The 16515-nt window shown below is 39.6% G+C and overlaps 1 protein-coding gene across 2 annotated transcripts in view; it reads left to right on the plus strand.

The window, feature by feature from the left end:
• EDRF1 (erythroid differentiation regulatory factor 1) overlaps positions 1-16515 on the plus strand; it is a 34286-nt gene that overhangs the window by 7798 nt on the left and 9973 nt on the right. Inside the window, exons 6-18 of one of the 2 annotated variants that reach the window (XM_063132785.1) lie at positions 721-880; positions 5117-5218; positions 5498-5619; positions 6493-6604; positions 6857-7004; positions 7461-7569; positions 9175-9286; positions 9983-10243; positions 11735-11806; positions 11908-12058; positions 12660-12848; positions 13716-13916; positions 15364-15582. In XM_063132785.1, coding sequence (XP_062988855.1) covers positions 721-880; positions 5117-5218; positions 5498-5619; positions 6493-6604; positions 6857-7004; positions 7461-7569; positions 9175-9286; positions 9983-10243; positions 11735-11806; positions 11908-12058; positions 12660-12848; positions 13716-13916; positions 15364-15582 — 1958 coding nt within the window. The remainder of the gene's footprint in view (positions 1-720; positions 881-5116; positions 5219-5497; positions 5620-6492; positions 6605-6856; positions 7005-7460; positions 7570-9174; positions 9287-9982; positions 10244-11734; positions 11807-11907; positions 12059-12659; positions 12849-13715; positions 13917-15363; positions 15583-16515) is intronic. The other variant, XM_063132786.1, reaches the window with a different exon arrangement.

Consider the following 16515-nt stretch of genomic DNA (forward strand, 5'->3'; position numbering starts at 1 on the left):
TAGGAAGTTTGTGCTGAACGTACATTTGTTGCTTCTATCTTTGGCAGTGCTGATTCATAGCGATTTAACCTGTTGATGGGGATTTAATCCAGGCACTTCAATACTCTTTTGTTTTTCCTCTCTCTAACCCCTTCCCACTCTTCCCCTGAGGCAGGTGTTCATTATGTATATATGTTTTTCAGGAGGGAGATGTTTGCATGCAGCAGTGTGCATGCAACTTGCCTTTGTATGTTAGAATCATCAGATAGAGTAATTAAATTATTTCTAAATAAACACAAGTAATGTCATTTCAGGGTGTGTCTTTTGGTTCTAGATACTATATGTGTAGTTTTAAATGGGGAAGGAACAGATATATTTACAATTAAATGGTGGTAGAACCTTGCTTTCAAACAACTGTGTGCCTTTACATAAATATAAGAATAGTGAGCAGATACCTTGAGAGAGATCCTATGCATATTTAGACAAAGGTAAGTCCTAAGTTATAGGACTTATTTCTGTCTAAATATCGATAGGATTGTGCCCAAAAAGTCATAATGTTGCTATTCTCAAGTGTTGCTCTTCTCTTCTCTTCTCTTCTCTTGGAAATAATATATGATAGGAAATAATAAGATCTAGGTGTTAACTTTAATTGTTAATGTGATATTAAAAACGTAATCTAAAAAGTTAAATTGTAGGGTTCGGGAAGGATTCTAACTAAAATTTCAATGTCTGTCTTGTCAGCATTAATGGTGATGGAGCTGCTCAGCCTGTTCCTACCACCGAAGAGCAACATCAAGAAGAAACAGCTCAAGATGAAACTGATGAAGCAGGAAGGGTTTCTTGGCCAGCCCCTTTTGAAATGCCTTCCTCACTTTCCGAAGATGCAAGTGCTTCTAATCAGGTTAATATGACAGACGTGTGCAACTAATGTTTATGCTTTGTAGACATTTGCAAAGATGGTGACAGCTATGCTAAAAGGGGAAAGCATCTGATTCTTTTGCAGTGCCCAGTTAAAATGTTCTAAAATAGTTTTTTTGTGAATGTTTTCATAAACTGTTGCTAATTGGTAGGGATTGGTTGATATAAAAGTGAGTATTAATATTTAGGCTACAATCCAATGTCCACAGGGTGGGCTTCAGGGGCCAGTTTTGCTGGGGGCCCACTGCAAGCCTTTGACATGCCCATAGCAGCAGCCACCTTTGCCTACTCTTGTCCCTGTGTGGTGGTAGTGGTGGAGTTAGCCCCAAACAACCTCCTTCTGCCTTTGATGGTACATATCTCCCAGAGAAGCAGAGGGGAGGCTGCTGCTAGTTCCTTCTGCCATTTGTTTGCTAATGAATGAGTAGCAGTGTGTATTCGTAACAGCGGCCACTACTGAGGGGGAGTGGTCACAGCTGCTGCTGGTCATTATGACCAGGTATTTGTTTGCCCAAACAACAGCAGTGGTGTCTGCGAGCAGTGACATACAATTGCCTGCCTTCTCCTTTTTGGCAGTGGTAGCTGCTCATTCTGATGACTATTTAGCAGCGAGCTAAATAGGTTAAAGCTGCCTTGCCTCTGTTCATGGGAAGAAGGGAGAAGGAATCTTAAGAGTGTGCAGGAATTTACTAGATAGCATATTGCTGAAAGTCCCCCCAAAATCTTCAGTGAGTCCTCTGTGTACACAGACTAGAAAGTCCTGTTAAAGTCAAAGAGGCATTCATCTCAGTAGACATGATTAGGATTGCACTGTTTTATTTGCTTTCAGTGTATTTTGGAACAGAATGCAAAGCTATGTAGCTCATCTGAATGTTGATTAATTTTCTGTTCACTTAGGAAACATAGTTATGAGAGAAGATTTGATAAAGATGGACTCCGCTTTCTTTTTATTGGGTGTTTTTTTTGTTATTTATGTCATAACAGGTTTAAGCCAGCTGTACTTAGGTATTAATTTCCTCCGTCCCAAATGATACATTTTGAGCACATTTTTTCTGTGTTGTTGCTTCCAGGAAATCTCTGTAGTTCATTTTTGTGATACTTTGAGGTTGTGCTGTTATCCTCCCTGTTTGAACCTTTAAACTAGATGAATCAGAAAGCTGGAAGAATGGTTACTTTGGAGCCTAAATGTCCTAGTTCTGTGTTTCTCAATCTTAGGCCAGATTTTATTGCTGCTACTTTGCAGCAATATAGGCTCCTTGGTTTATAAGGAGCCTATATAGCACGACTTGCATGGGTTGTTACATAGAACTTCTGATCTAGAATCGCTGACTGTCCTGCTAATGTGGCCGGGTGGAGGGAGCAATAAATAATAGTAAATCTGCCTTTCACAACTACGTGAGGTTGTGATGGATATGAATATTGAACAGTCCTGCTTCATCACCTCTATGGTCCACTTTTGCAAAGTTCCTGGTGCAACATTCCTGAGCACTAAGAGAAAAACTACAGGAAAAAACAGTAGTTTAGATTTGCATAATAGAAAAGTGGATTCAGGAACTTGTATAGGTCTAGCAAACTAAAGGTTTGTGCATTTTTTAGCTCCAGAGGTTAGACACATGTAGCTTGGGAACAACTGCATAGTATATTTATTATGTTTTCATCAGGAGTACCTGCATACTGGCCAGAAAAGCCAGTGTGATATAGTTCATTGTTCTTCAAATTGTGGGCTGGGACTCAGAAGAGACTTGTATCTCTGTTACAGGTGCAATGTACCTTAAGACAGGAGGTCACATAGAAAGAACAGAGCTCTGTTATTTATTGCATAAAAGAAGGTACTTGCATGGCAGTTTACAACTGCCAAAACACTTACAGAGTGCAGCTCTAGTTTAAAAGTAGGTCCTAGTTCTGAGGAAGTTGAAAAGTGTAGTATAATGATTAGAGAGACTGGGCTTTGGCCAGGGGGACTTGGGGTCTAATCTCTGCTCAGTCATAGTCTGAGGTAGATTAGGCTAAAAGGGTGGTTGTGAGGAATATATAGGCTAGCCCCATGTACACTGCTCTGATTTACCTGGAGGAAGGGCTGGGTGTAAATATGTAAAACTAGCAGAAGGACCGGGCTCCGCACAGGTTGATGTTGCATTTAGGTTGATACAGAGAAGCCTTCAAGCAAACCTACGTAGCTGTCAGAGTTGAACACATTGTGCCTGCCCCGCCTGAGTGAAGGCACCCCTAGGCATGGCTCCTGCCATGATTCACCCCATAGCCCCCTGGGGGGGTCTGGCCATTCCATCCCCCTTAAATGGAGATGGGGCTGCCCCAGTGTAGGGGAGGGGGGTCTACTAATCTTCCCTGGCTTCAAGCTTTCCTGTTCTTTTTCCAATACTAGTTAACTAATACCTCACTAACTACTATTCCTGTCAGCTCACACATCTAACTCAAATAATTCTCTCTTTTCTAACTAAACAGCCATCTCAGCTCCTGCTCACTGACTTTCCCAACTGACACTAACTGATTATTCCATTCCATACACTGCCGCCGGCAATGGAATATTTCGTCCTGTTTCCTTAGTCTCTTTCTTGATCGAGTCGTTCCATTTGGTGCTATCTATACAACTTTCCCTTAGTCTGCATGGCAAGCTTCTGGTTTCTAGGTTTCATGGTCTTGGAAGACATACAAACATACAGTTATACTGAAGCGGTACATGTTTTTTTAAATTTAATTGGCTGCCTTTTAGATTTAAGATGGGGGACAAAAGTCTCACTATGACTAAAATCATCCCAGATAGAGGTAGAACATATCCTGAAAGTTTCATAACAATTGGATGTACGGTGTTTGAGTCCATTGAAGACATAAAGACCCTGTTCAGAAAACTCCTTAAAACACCGTGGTTAAAGCCTTAACCACGGTGGTTTGAAGTGTCTTCTGAACAGGGCCATAGATAAACAGCTTCCATATAGATAGATAGATGGTGTCGTTTAAGGGGAAACTATGCAAGAAGCATTTATAAATACCTGCTTTGGAGTTCTGTGTCTCAATAAAGATGATACCTTCTTGCTTTTAAAGATGATTACTGATCAATGCCATGGACTCCACCTTCTTATAAATGTAACTTACATAACCTCTTTCCTTAACCCTCTTAATTAATTCCCCCCTCTCATGTTTTACATCAACCTTAGGTCTCTAACCTTGTGTTTACATGTTGTGTTTAAACTTGTGTCTCTAACTTGCCCCATGTTGTTGTTCCTTCTGTTATAGTGCTCCATATCCTGAACAAATGGGATCTTCCTATTAAGTCTTTTATCAAATCCAACAAAGCTGTTGCTGCACCTCCATGCATTATGACTTGAGGAATGCTTAGCAATACTTTTTAAATGTCCATTTTCATCAAATGTTTGCTAACAGACGAGCAGTTTTTGTTAGCCAGGCATCTGCAAAATAGCATCAGCACCATTAAGGAAAGAATTTTGCTTAGATGAGTCAAACAGTTTTTAAAAATGTTAATTTGTCAAGAAACTAAATAGGTATTAATTTCAGCTAATTGGCAGACACCATAAAGGAATCCAAAGGGTGAAACATAGAGGCTGGGTACACATGAATGCAGGGGTGAAAGAACCAATCATTGATTCTTTCCCTGCACGTGCAGGTTGCACACCTGCAATTTACAGCATGGTTTGGCATGCTGTCTGAACTTGGTGTGCCCCATGGCAGGAATAACTTCATACCCACCCTACAAGTCATGACTTGCAGGAGGAGTTATAGGGTGGATACAAAGCCACCCCCACTGCATGCTGGGTTCGGATGACACAGCAACCTATGCTGCATTGTGGGTAATTATGTAAAACACAATTCCACAGGGGCAAGGAAAGCAACAATAGGGTCTTCCACCCCCATGATCATGCGAACCCAGCTATGTTGGGTTTTTTGTAGAGATAACAAAATAAAACATTTTGGGCTATCAAAAATATCTTTGCAGACTTCTTTAGAAAATTATTTTCAAGTTAAGTGCTTTATCCAATTCTGCAGGTTGCAGAAGGCTGTCAAGGAGTTGTTTTCTACTTGTAAAGTTTTTAGAATGAATTTTTTTAACTTGTGTTGAAAAAGTTTGCAAAGATAGATAGGTATGGTAAACAAATTCCAGTATGCAGAGTACATACTTTATTTAATCCAATTTTATTTAATCTCAGCAGTAGAATCACTTCTTACATACTTGTGCTTTTCACAGGGAAGTGTGCCTCTTGAATCCTCATATGTAGTGGGGCATGTGGCCTCAGCCCCCAAAGAACAAAACCTAGCTACTTTGTTCAATGACGGGGAAAACAGTCAGGTATGGTTTTATGTGGCATCTAAGCTGAGAAATATAATCCCCTTTTCTGGTTTGATCTACAGTGTAGCTGAGAGAGAGAAAAAAAATCAAATTCTATAAATGCTTCATGGCATCTGTGATCTTTCTCTTTATTGTGAATGTCTAGCATAGTTGTCAATTGCAGTACTCTCTTTGCTTTCCTTGCATCTCACTTTCTTGTAAGTCTGCAGGCTTTATTGCGTTTTTCTTCTTGTAAAGGGAAGAATTGTTTATAAACCTGCCCGTTCTTCAAATTTAAAGGGTCTTAAAAATGACTTTGTTCGGAACATCTTGTGGACATTTGAAGATATTCACATGTTGGTTGGATCAAATATGCCTATATTTGGAGGAGGACGATACCCTGCTGTGAGCTTGCGTCTCAGGTGAATTTTTTGCATCTTCAGTTCAGATTTCATGTCTAGCATGATGAATCATGATTTTATGAGTCAGGAAGTTGTTCACAGGGCGTAAGAAGTTGCCTTTATACCAAGTTAGACCACTGATCCATCTAGCCCAGTGTTGTCAACACTGGCAGAGGCTCTCCAGGGTTTCAGGCAGGAGTTTTCCCAGCCTTATCTGAAGACACCAGGGATTGAACCTGGTGTCGAACCTGATTGACACCAGAGCCTGCGCTCTACCACTCAGCTACATACAGCCCCACACGTGACTGATAATTGAGTTTCTGGCAGACACATTATTTCTGTGCTCCAAGAAAGCTACTGCGTTCCTTCAAATATGAAGTTTAAACATTTCGCACTGACAAGGGTCAAAGTCTTTTAAAGAGCTTTAATCTCTATACTTTATTTGCTTACTTGGTGAAGGAAATAGCAGTTATTCTGTATCTTTCACCTTTCAATGGTGTTTTGAAAATGAAGGGGTTTAAGTAGATAGAATTCTCTTATATCCTCAAGCCCCAAATACATCACTAGGCTTTTTTCCCAAGTTAGAGAAATAAGTGTAACCTTAGAGTTGTTCCCTATATTTAAAATATTTTATTCACAGATTTAGCTTTTAAATTATTCCATTCTACAGTAAAAATTAAAATGTGGGAAGCCATTCTTATTCAAAAAAATCATTTGGTTTGTGCCTGTTGCAGATCTGTCTTGGTTTTCCTAGGTACCCTGCTGGTTGAGATCCATAGAGATTGTCAGTTAGTGTATAAACCTGGAACCTAACTGAGGGGGAGCAAGAGTTCTTGTAGTTTTAATGACTTCTATTTACTTTGCAGAAATAACACTATTAACTTCTGTTTGTAGGGATAACAATAAGCCAATTAATGTGCTAACAGGCATTGACTATTGGTTGGACAATTTGATCTGCAATGTGCCAGAACTTGTGATGTGTTTCCATGTCAATGGAATTGTTCAGGTAAGTGAGCAGTTCTGATACTCGGATTGGTTTGCTTATTTTTGGTCAGTAAAATACGATTTCAAGATGCTAAATGTGTTATTGGAGTACATGATGATGATTCCAAAATCCATATTAGGGCAATATGACAAAGTATGCTTTTCATGTTAATAATTACATTCTTAACACAACAAATATACTTTAAGAATACATGGCATCAACTGTCTTGCAGCATATATTTTTTTCATTTGTGGAATTTGTTCTCTTTTGCAGAAATATGAAATGATTAAGACAGAGGATATACCTAATTTGGAAAACTCAAATTTCTCTACCAAAGTAATAAAAGATATTGCTCAAAATATTTTGTCTTTTCTGAAAGCTAACTGTACCAAAGAAGGACATACATACTGGCTATTTAAAGGTAAGCATTCCCATGATGATTTTTTTTATGTCGCTTGCAAAATGACCATGATTTGGGGTGTTGGTGAGCCCATGGATCATAGAAAATGCACAAAGTAGGAAGGCAGTACTCTCTCCCCTCCCCCAGAGGCCCCTAATAGCTGGATACCTGGCAGTGTACAGGCTGCCCCACCCCTCCCCACTCAGTATGTGGGGGCAGCCTGACCTGTACACAGATCACGGTGCTCCTGCCACAGGCCCATGCTTCCTTTCATTCTACTTTTTGTCATGATGGGGATTGGAAATCAAGCGAAGATTATGGGAGTTTAAAGTGAACCAACTCTTGCCCTTCAGCCTTGCATTGCTTTACTCCTGTCGGATCAGACTGGAACCGTACCCAGACATTCTAGGTTTTCTATTCATGGGGCCTATAGTTTTGTCAGGCAATTTGATGGGAAAATGTTTTGCTTTTTTTTAGCAAGTGGAAGTGACATAGTAAAGCTGTATGATCTGACCACTCTCTGTGAAGAAACAGAAGATAAATACCAAAACCCTTTCACGATGCCAGTGGCAATCCTTCTCTATAAGTAAGTGTGTGCCTTATGGAATTTAGTATATAGACATTTGGTGATTCTGTTTAGCATGAGAATTCCAGCCCAAGCCTATGCAATGCTGTTAGCAGCAGTGGAGCACAGAATAGGGTACTAGACCTGTACTTCCATACTGGCAGCTGCCTTTACCAGTGTGGCAGGAGCCACCAGTATTACTGTGGTGATACTGAGGAGAAGCCCGATAGTGGTTGTGGAGTATTGTACAAGGGGATATATTCTTAGGAGGGAAAAGGTGGAATGGGCGGGACAGACACTGGCCTCCTTCACTTCACTGTATTTATTATTTATTACATTTTTATACTGCCCGAAAGCCGAAGCTCTCTGGGTCGTTCACAAAAATCAAAACCATGAAAAGCACAATAAAACAAACAGTCTAAAAACACAAATACAAAATACATATTGTATGACCAGTCAGAGCAGTCTGTACCTCTTTGTGATGGAAATGTATGCCAGAAAACAGCTACATGGATAGGTGAGGGGAAATATTTCTAACCCTCCTGCAATTGTGGATGTAATAGCTGACTTTCAAAGGGCTACAAAGCTACTTTTAACACCAACCTCTTCTGCTTCCTGAATCTTCCTGATTAAGCAGTTAAATTCTTACGTTTTGCTTCCTATTGTAAAGTTCTCACACTTAACTATAAGTCTAGTTAAAGCAAACGTGGGCAACTTCTGAGGGTTCAGGGACCAATTTTGCACACATACCCACAGGCCGCATCCTCCCATCGCTGCAACGCTGCTGCGATTATTTTGCAATGGTAAAAGCTGCTTCAGTTGCAGTATATTTGACCCCAGTACCACTTAAGTAAAGCATGTTGGGTAGCAAAGGCACAACTGGATAGCTCTGAACCCTTTCCCTCTCTCATGATGTTGCTTTAATTGTGTGATGTAGCCAGTTAGCAGAGCAATCCTAAGTGGGGGAGGAGAAGGTGTGGTATGGAGGATGTGCCACCATAGCTAAAGCCCTTTTGGCTCATGCCAATCGGGTGGTAGGTGTGAGTGTGTGTACGTGTGTGTGTGTGTGTGTGTATAGGGGCTTTTTCAGACATCTCAGCCTGACAGATCTTTTCAGCTTTAATTTCATCCTGGGGTGGGGAATTGGCTATGCCTGCTTGGGGGAACAGAGCATTTTTTGTTCCAGCAGATCTAAAGCCAACTCTGTTCTGTCCCTGGAACACTCTGTTTGAGAGCCCTGCACTTGTTACCGCTGGCAGGAACACCTGGCAGAAAGGAACACCTGTGCCAAATCCTAACCCCCTCCAGCAGGAAACATCAGGGGGTTGGGATTACTTTCCCTTGGGAGTGTGTGGTTGCAAATACAACTTGTTATACTGTGCATTGTATTGAAGATAGCTTATCTCAAAAATGGGATGTGTGAGGCATTAAACTAATTCAAGGCTTTCTGATAACTGCATCTGAGAAAAAATTCTCTTTATAATCTCATCAGCGTTTTCCTGCCATTAAAATGTTTGCCGTCTCAGCCTTTTAGTTTATTTAGACAAATTCAAAATAAAAATAGTTGTTTCAGTAGATGTTATATGAAGGAGCCTTTAGTTTCTCTTCTGTTCTCTGTACTTTTAGAGTTGCTTGCAATATGATGTTGAAGAAAAATCAAAATAGGAAACATTATGGTACTATCAGAACATTACTCCTTAATTGCGTGAAATTATTGGATAAGGGTAGACATCCGCAGGTAAGAATTTTATTCTGACACATAGTGACACCTAATGAAAATACTTAAATTAATTGAATTATGTATTAATCATTTGGCACCAATTTATCAATGTAGGCTCTCCATACCTAAGCAAAGTGTTGGAAAAATCCAGAATACGCACATTCATTGTAGTTGAGACCAGTTTGGGTGTAACACTAAATCATGGTTTAGTTGCTACATGAATGAGAAGCAGGATAAGCCTTTTCCTTGTGCACTCTTGTCTTCCTATGTCTTCTTATCTACTCTGGAGCATGGTGAAGGGGAGAGTGGAAGTTCTACTTCCTGGTTTAAAGTAATTGGAGTTTCTTGTGAACTGAGAGCTCTGATTAGTTTAAACTATAGTTGTTGAGAAAAGACAGACTCATATACCCCCTGTTTGACCCTACCTTGGTCCAGTAAACAGTAATTTAAACTAACCACATTTTGTCCTTTTCAGTTATAACAATAAACTGTAGTTAAAAATTACAAGCAGATGCTGCCCATCTCCTGCCCCTGGCTGGTCTTGGGGAGATGTGAGTCCAAGGCTCATTCTTGTAGTGATGAACTATGATTTAGCATTTTGACCAGACCCCCCCTTCAAGTTAGAACTTCAGCTGTTAAAAATATTGTTAAGCCTTTGTAAAAATAAAAAATATAATGTTGGGTAACTTAAATCCACCTTTCCTTTCTAATAAGATTATTGCTTCAGCGAACTACATGCTCTCAGAACTGTTCCAGCTGGATGAGCCAAAGAAGGAAGAGAGTGGTGAGTTTCCCTTAAATGGTAACTCTGATGAAAGCTACAGTGAGGAGGAGGAAGAAATGCCTGATAGTGATGAAAATGGTTCCTATAGCACCAGCTCAGATCCTCCTGATGACAACAAAGCAGTTGCTGTGATCAAATCTGTTGGAGAACTGTCAGTACCTGAAAAATATAAGTCTACCCATCAAATACGTGTAAGTTGACCCAGTATTGTGGATATTGGTTCAGTTGCTTGTGTGGTTATATTTTATAGTAGAAACACTGTTGTCTAAATATGGTGAACTCCTTTTCTCCAGGATAGTACGAGGAAAACTGTTCCCTAAATTGGGGTTGGACACCACAAGGCTGGGGGTGGCAGTGGAGACCAGAAACCATTTGCCATGTAAATGTATTTGCCTTCTATAGAAATGAAATATACTAAATTATTTAAATTGAATAATTTTCTTACATGATTTGAGTAGCAGGCATGAAGCAATTCAAAATATGTTTTCCTTCTAAACATCTTAGGGATGAGTTCAGTCGACTCTCTACCTTCACTCCCATCTTGCTTACAATCTTGAGAACATGCTTATTTATGTAATCAATGTTAATAGTGTTCTTGGTAATTGATACATTAAATTGGGGGGACTATTAAAATTGCCCCCATTGGGATCTCCACAGATCAGATTACTTTAGTGGGCATGGTTATGACCCCTTGCCCATTTCCCCTTCCTCTACACAGAGAGGCGCAGAACTCCATGCCCCTCTTGTCATGGAGAAAGGGTCTTGGCTGACACTGGGAGGTGCAATTTTGTGCACTCCCGCATCTCTCCTGTTGCCTCTGATCTGTGATCAGGGATAATGGGGGAATTCCGTCCCATTGGGAGGAGTAGTAGCTCGCAGGGGATCCTCCCCTTTTAATTCCACTCACAGATGAGAGTTTTAACAGCAGGGATTCTTCCAGGAGATGGGTTTTGGAGGCTAAATCCTTCTCCATGAAAGAATCCACGGAGTCTCCATGGGCCGGATTAGGCTCATGGACGGCAACTTCCCTATTCCTGAATTAAATGATCTTACTGTTCTCTCACATCCAGTTGTTCATGAGCATCTTGTGACAGAAACCTTTTTAATTCTATTCTAGATTTATTATTAGAGGTGTTCTGCCCAATTATTTGTGAATGGCTGATTTGGTGTTGCACATAATTCTCAAATTATATATCCTGGGCAATATATATTGCTTAACTTTAGGAAGGGTATTAAGAATGGCCTTTTCCCTCACTCAAAACTGAGATAATCAGTCTGTAGCTTTTGTCATGTGAATGGCACTGCAGTCACTTCATAGCTTTTCCCCAGCCCATTGCTGTTGACTTTCCATGCTCACTGATTTTCAGGCTTCGATTTATGGACAAGAACAGATTTAGATCTTGAGGGAAATAGCTAATTTCAAACCTTATAAATTGCAAGTAAGACTCAGGAAAATATTTGTGGCTGTAGTATGGTACTCATTGACATGCTTTGCATCTGTTATCATTAACTTAGTTTCATGATATCCCAATAAGAATATTGAAAGCCTGAGTCCATAGTAGCTTTTAAGGCCAGTTTTATTTAAAAAATAAGAATAGTTGGTTTATTAGTGTCTGATGAGAATAGTTCATGCTGAGTTCCACTGATTCAACGGGATGGTCTTTTTTATCTTTTCTATGAAGCCTAGTTGTGCATTTCCTGTTTGTCATGACACTGAAGAACGATGCAGACTAGTACTCAGCTATGTTCTTGAGGTAGGTGGTGGTGGGTTTGTACTAATTCCCTTGACATTATATATCGTAATATCTCTTTCATCATGCAAATAATAACTGAAAGGTTGTTGCTTTTTAAATAGGGCTTAAAATCGGTTGACAGTAGCATCAAGAAGGAAGGTGATCTTCCTGCGGCAGACCCCAGTACTCCTATTCCATTAAAATACGAAGATGAATCAACAAGTGTTGGTCCTGAGTGTCTTGAAAAACAGATGGCCTTGTTTTTAGACAAAAGTACGTTTGTTTCTCTCTCCTGCCTCGTGTCGAAACCTTCCTTTTTAGGAAGGCTTTTGGGCCATAAATGGTTGCTCCTTTTTTGAAGTGGTTTTAATTGCTGTGGTTAAATTATTTTTTATTGTTATCTTTTCTGTTTCTGCTGTTTTAATGTTTTTATGGTTTTATTGTATTGTGATATTGTTCTTGAAACTTAAGTTATTGTTTTAACTTACAATGTTAGTTGGCGTTGGCTTGTGAAGGAAATGTTTTAAATATCTTATTGTACAAATGAGTTTCTACAAATGAACCTCTTCAATTAAGGCTGCAGATACTCCTTTTTTTTATTCTCTAAATTTACTGGTAAATCAGTAGGAAAAAATGTGAACTTTTGTTAAATCTTTTTTAATGCAGTGGGGAGATCCATACTTCCATATATAGCTTTCATGTAAAAAAGTGGGTATTTTCAGGGTATTTTAGATAAATGGAAACTTAATAGAAGGGCAGAATAGTTTCATTTGAGTGAGCACGAATATGTTTCTGTATTAAACTTCAGAATATGAACAAGTTAAATTTAACTCTTAGGTTACTAAAAATCAGTTGCTTTATTTTTGCATTATAGTGGGCTCATTTCAGGAAGTTAAACATTCTAGTCAGTCAGGAATGATCCCTGGGTCCTGGCAGTACAAAATGAAGCTTCAGCTGATTTTGAAGTCCTCGAAGGCTTACTATGTTCTTTCTGATGCTGCTGTGAGTCTTCAAAAATATGGAAGAGCTTTACGGTACATAAAGCTAGCTTTACAGTGCCATGGTAAGTTGGAGTATTTTTATTGTAGGTTGTCTTGCAATATCCATTTTTAATAATATCTATAGCTGTATGTTTCAAAGTTTTAAAGAAGTTGCCTCTATCAGGTTTTAAGCATTACACTTTCTCCCTCTGAGCAGAGTGTGGATTATGTTATTACATCTGTATAATTTTGTGCTGCTAAATTGCATTACAATAAGCTCAAATACTGATTCAAATTGGTTAGTATTCAGAAAGCTTTTTAATGACCGAGAGTGCATAAACCATTAAAAAAAAACAAGCTTGACTTTTATTCTGGTGGAATATAGAAAGTTGATGATATTCAAGAATACCAGAGCCTGATCATTGTCCTTTTTGTAACTACATGTTCTGTACTAGTTGTAAAAGCCCATTAATTAATAAGCATAATGGCATTCACTCAAGTGTTGAAACTCTGTGCACATAGAGCACATATTGTAGATGTTTGGGGCTCTTAAACATGTCATCAAAACATTACCAGCACATTCCTTCACCATCCATGAGTATTTTCAGAGTCCAGATGCCATAAGGCAGAATACAAAGAATAAACTTTGATGTGTATAAAAAGCAGAGGAGAAGTTATGTAGCCTTGGAACTTAGGTGTAAAATGTTGCTGTAGCCAATTACAGTTCTCATTAGCAAAGGATTGGGGAACACTACTGTACATAGCACTTGTAAACTAAATCAGCAAGTTTGAAGCCATGCTAGGAATCCAATAAATAAACATTAATTCATTGATGCTTCCAGAAGATCCAGACACTTACATGAGCACAGTTCTTTGCGTGGCTTCATGCCAAAAAGGCATCCTGGCTTCCAGTGTTCACCAGTTTCCTGTCTTAATTTTTCCCCAACTAGATACATATTGCTGCCTCTGCACGAACATGCTTTCTGAAGTACTCCTGTTTCTTTGTCAGAGTTTAACTCTTTGTGGTGATATCCAACTAATGCTGGCCCAGAATGCAAACAACAGAGCTGCATATCTTGAAGAATATAACTATCAAACAAAAGAAGATCAGGAAATACTGCATAGCCTTCATAGAGAGTCCAGCTGCCAAGGTAGTGATGATTTAATGTCTTAACTGGGGCTTATTCAGAATTGGTTCAGTAATTTGTTTTGCCTTTGTAGTATAGTATAGTTCTGCAGGAGCCAGTCCGCCTATAACAAATGGAGGCTAGGCATTTGCAGGAGAGGTTGGTGTGCTTCTTTCTCCCCCTGCTGTCTTAAAACTTTTGATGGCCTTGAGCATGTGAGCTTTTGCAGGGGTTAAAATTTAGCACGCTCAGGTCAATGAATGGAGATACCTCTTGTTGGAGTCATGATAGCAGCAATTTGTGTTAAATTGTTACGCCAGGGGCGGGGGAAATGAAGTGCCTGACAAATAGCGAGTTTCAGATTCTTGGCAAGTCCCATCTTACATTACTGAGTACTGGGGTTGGGGTAACAATTGGAGGTTCGTGCATTCAGTGTGTGTGTGTGGTCCACTAGTCCATGCATACTAGTTTTATCCCTACCACTGCCATCCATAGTTGCAGGTTAGTGTGCTCTGTGTGCACTCTAGCTGTCCATGCAAAGGGGAAACGTAATTACAGATATTCACACGATCTCTACTTTCGTATATTAGAATGTGTATATAGCCACTTCTCTCACACAGAAGCCCAAACATCAGGGGGAGGGGGATGTCCACCAGTTGTGTTGGGGGTCAATGTTGGTCTGTGTGGCCAATCTCTCATCCTTTCCTTGAAAGCATGAGGTCGGTTGTCAGACCCCACCCACCCCAAATATGCCAGGAAGATAGCAATTTACCTTACTATTTAATTTTATTTTCTTACAAAATAATATCACTTGGCAATGAGTGGCTGTGACATTTATGCAACGGTTTTCCAAACAGCACTCCAAACTTAAAATGGTCATGGAAAGAATAACCCCAGCAACTATATATTGCTCTTTGAGTGCTGGGGGGAAATCTGACTGCCTAGAAATTGTTCTTGGAGGAAAGACATCTGAATCCAACAAACAAATAAGCTGTGCATTTTTATAGTGTGAGCAAATCACCTGGCAGGGCCATTCATCTAGCCATTACTATTATTTACAGTTTTCTTTTTTATAAAAGCGTTTCTGTTTTGGCAGTCTGGGTGTTTTTGTTGCTTTCTTAAAGGATTGATTTTGTGCTTCCCTAAAACTGAGTGTGTTTGAAATATAGGACACAAAATTATGCTTAAGAAAATTATTTGATTTCATAGAAAAATAAAAATATAAAATTCCTTTTGAGACATGAGTTGGACACATTTTGTAACATTTCCAATGCTTTTACAACCAGTAATGAAGTTAATTTTACACTGAAAAATGCTGTAGGAATTATGATTCTTACAACTGATGATGGATTGCAAAAATGTCTTAAACAGCTATTGTCAAACTCTTTCTGGTGTTCTTTTGTTTTTCATTTTTAAATAAATAATTGAAAATCCTTACCATATTGCTAATGTGGTATATTTTTTCTTCTAGTATTTTCTTGGGCGACTGACCTGTCTACAGATTTGGAATGCCAACTTTCCATTAGCTGCAAATGCTATGAGGCAGCTAATGAAATTTTGCTTTTTAGCAATTTAAAAGAGCAGAATCCAGAGCAACATGCGCAAGTAATGAAGAGAATGGGTAACATCCAAAATGAAATTGGAGTATTTTACATGAACCAAGCAGCTGCCTTACAGAGTGAAAGAGTGGGCAAGTATATTCATATTAAATCCAACGGGGCATTTACGCCACCACCCATTTTCTTACATCCTGCCAATTCCGTTTCACAAGTCCCCCCCGCCACTTGCACAATGGCAATTTAGCAGTTCCAAGGCAACCTGAAATGAGCAGAAACACTCATTTCTGGGAGGAGGCAGGTTGGCAGAGCTTGCATAAGGAGGCTCCATCAACTTGACTCCTTTCAGAAACAAGTGTTTCCATGGCTCCTGTTTGTACAATGGAATTGGTGGGTCCTACTGTTTGCTGAAGGGAATTGGTGCGGCAGAAAGGAATCAGGAGCGTGCTCAGATGTCAACGATCGAAAAGAATAATACTGCTGTGTTCATCTAATTTATAACGGATTATGAAGCAAATTCAGTCTTGGGAAATGGCCATACCTAATCTTAACTGAATTGAAATAAATTCACTAGCAAGCATATGGAAGCACTTCTAGTACTGTGAGCCAGTGTGGTGTAGTGGCTAAAGTGTTGGATTGGAATTCAGAGATCTGGGTTCTAGTCCCCACTCGGCCATGGAAGCCCAGTGGGTGACTGTGACACCAGTCACAGACACTTAGCCCATCCTACCTCACAGGGTTATTGTTGTGAAGATAAAGTGGCGAGGAGAAGGATTATGTACACCACTTTGGGTTTCTTGGAGAAAAAAAGGCGGGATATAAATGCAATCAATCAATCAAAAATATCACATGGTGCTGTAAACTTTATACAACTGTTACCAAGCATAGCAAAGGGATTGTGAACAGGCTTTGAGACTTCATGCTTCTTTCCCTGGCATGTCTCTTAAATGTCAAGTTGGCTCCAAATCCTGCTTAGGATGGAACCTTTCTTAGTGGTAACTATGGCTGATATTAGTGCTGACATAATCCACAGCCATTTATTAAGGCACTCGGGAGTGCAGGGGAGG

Source organism: Elgaria multicarinata, chromosome 8 (genome assembly GCF_023053635.1).
Source record: "Elgaria multicarinata webbii isolate HBS135686 ecotype San Diego chromosome 8, rElgMul1.1.pri, whole genome shotgun sequence".
Lineage (NCBI taxonomy): Eukaryota > Metazoa > Chordata > Lepidosauria > Squamata > Anguidae > Elgaria > Elgaria multicarinata.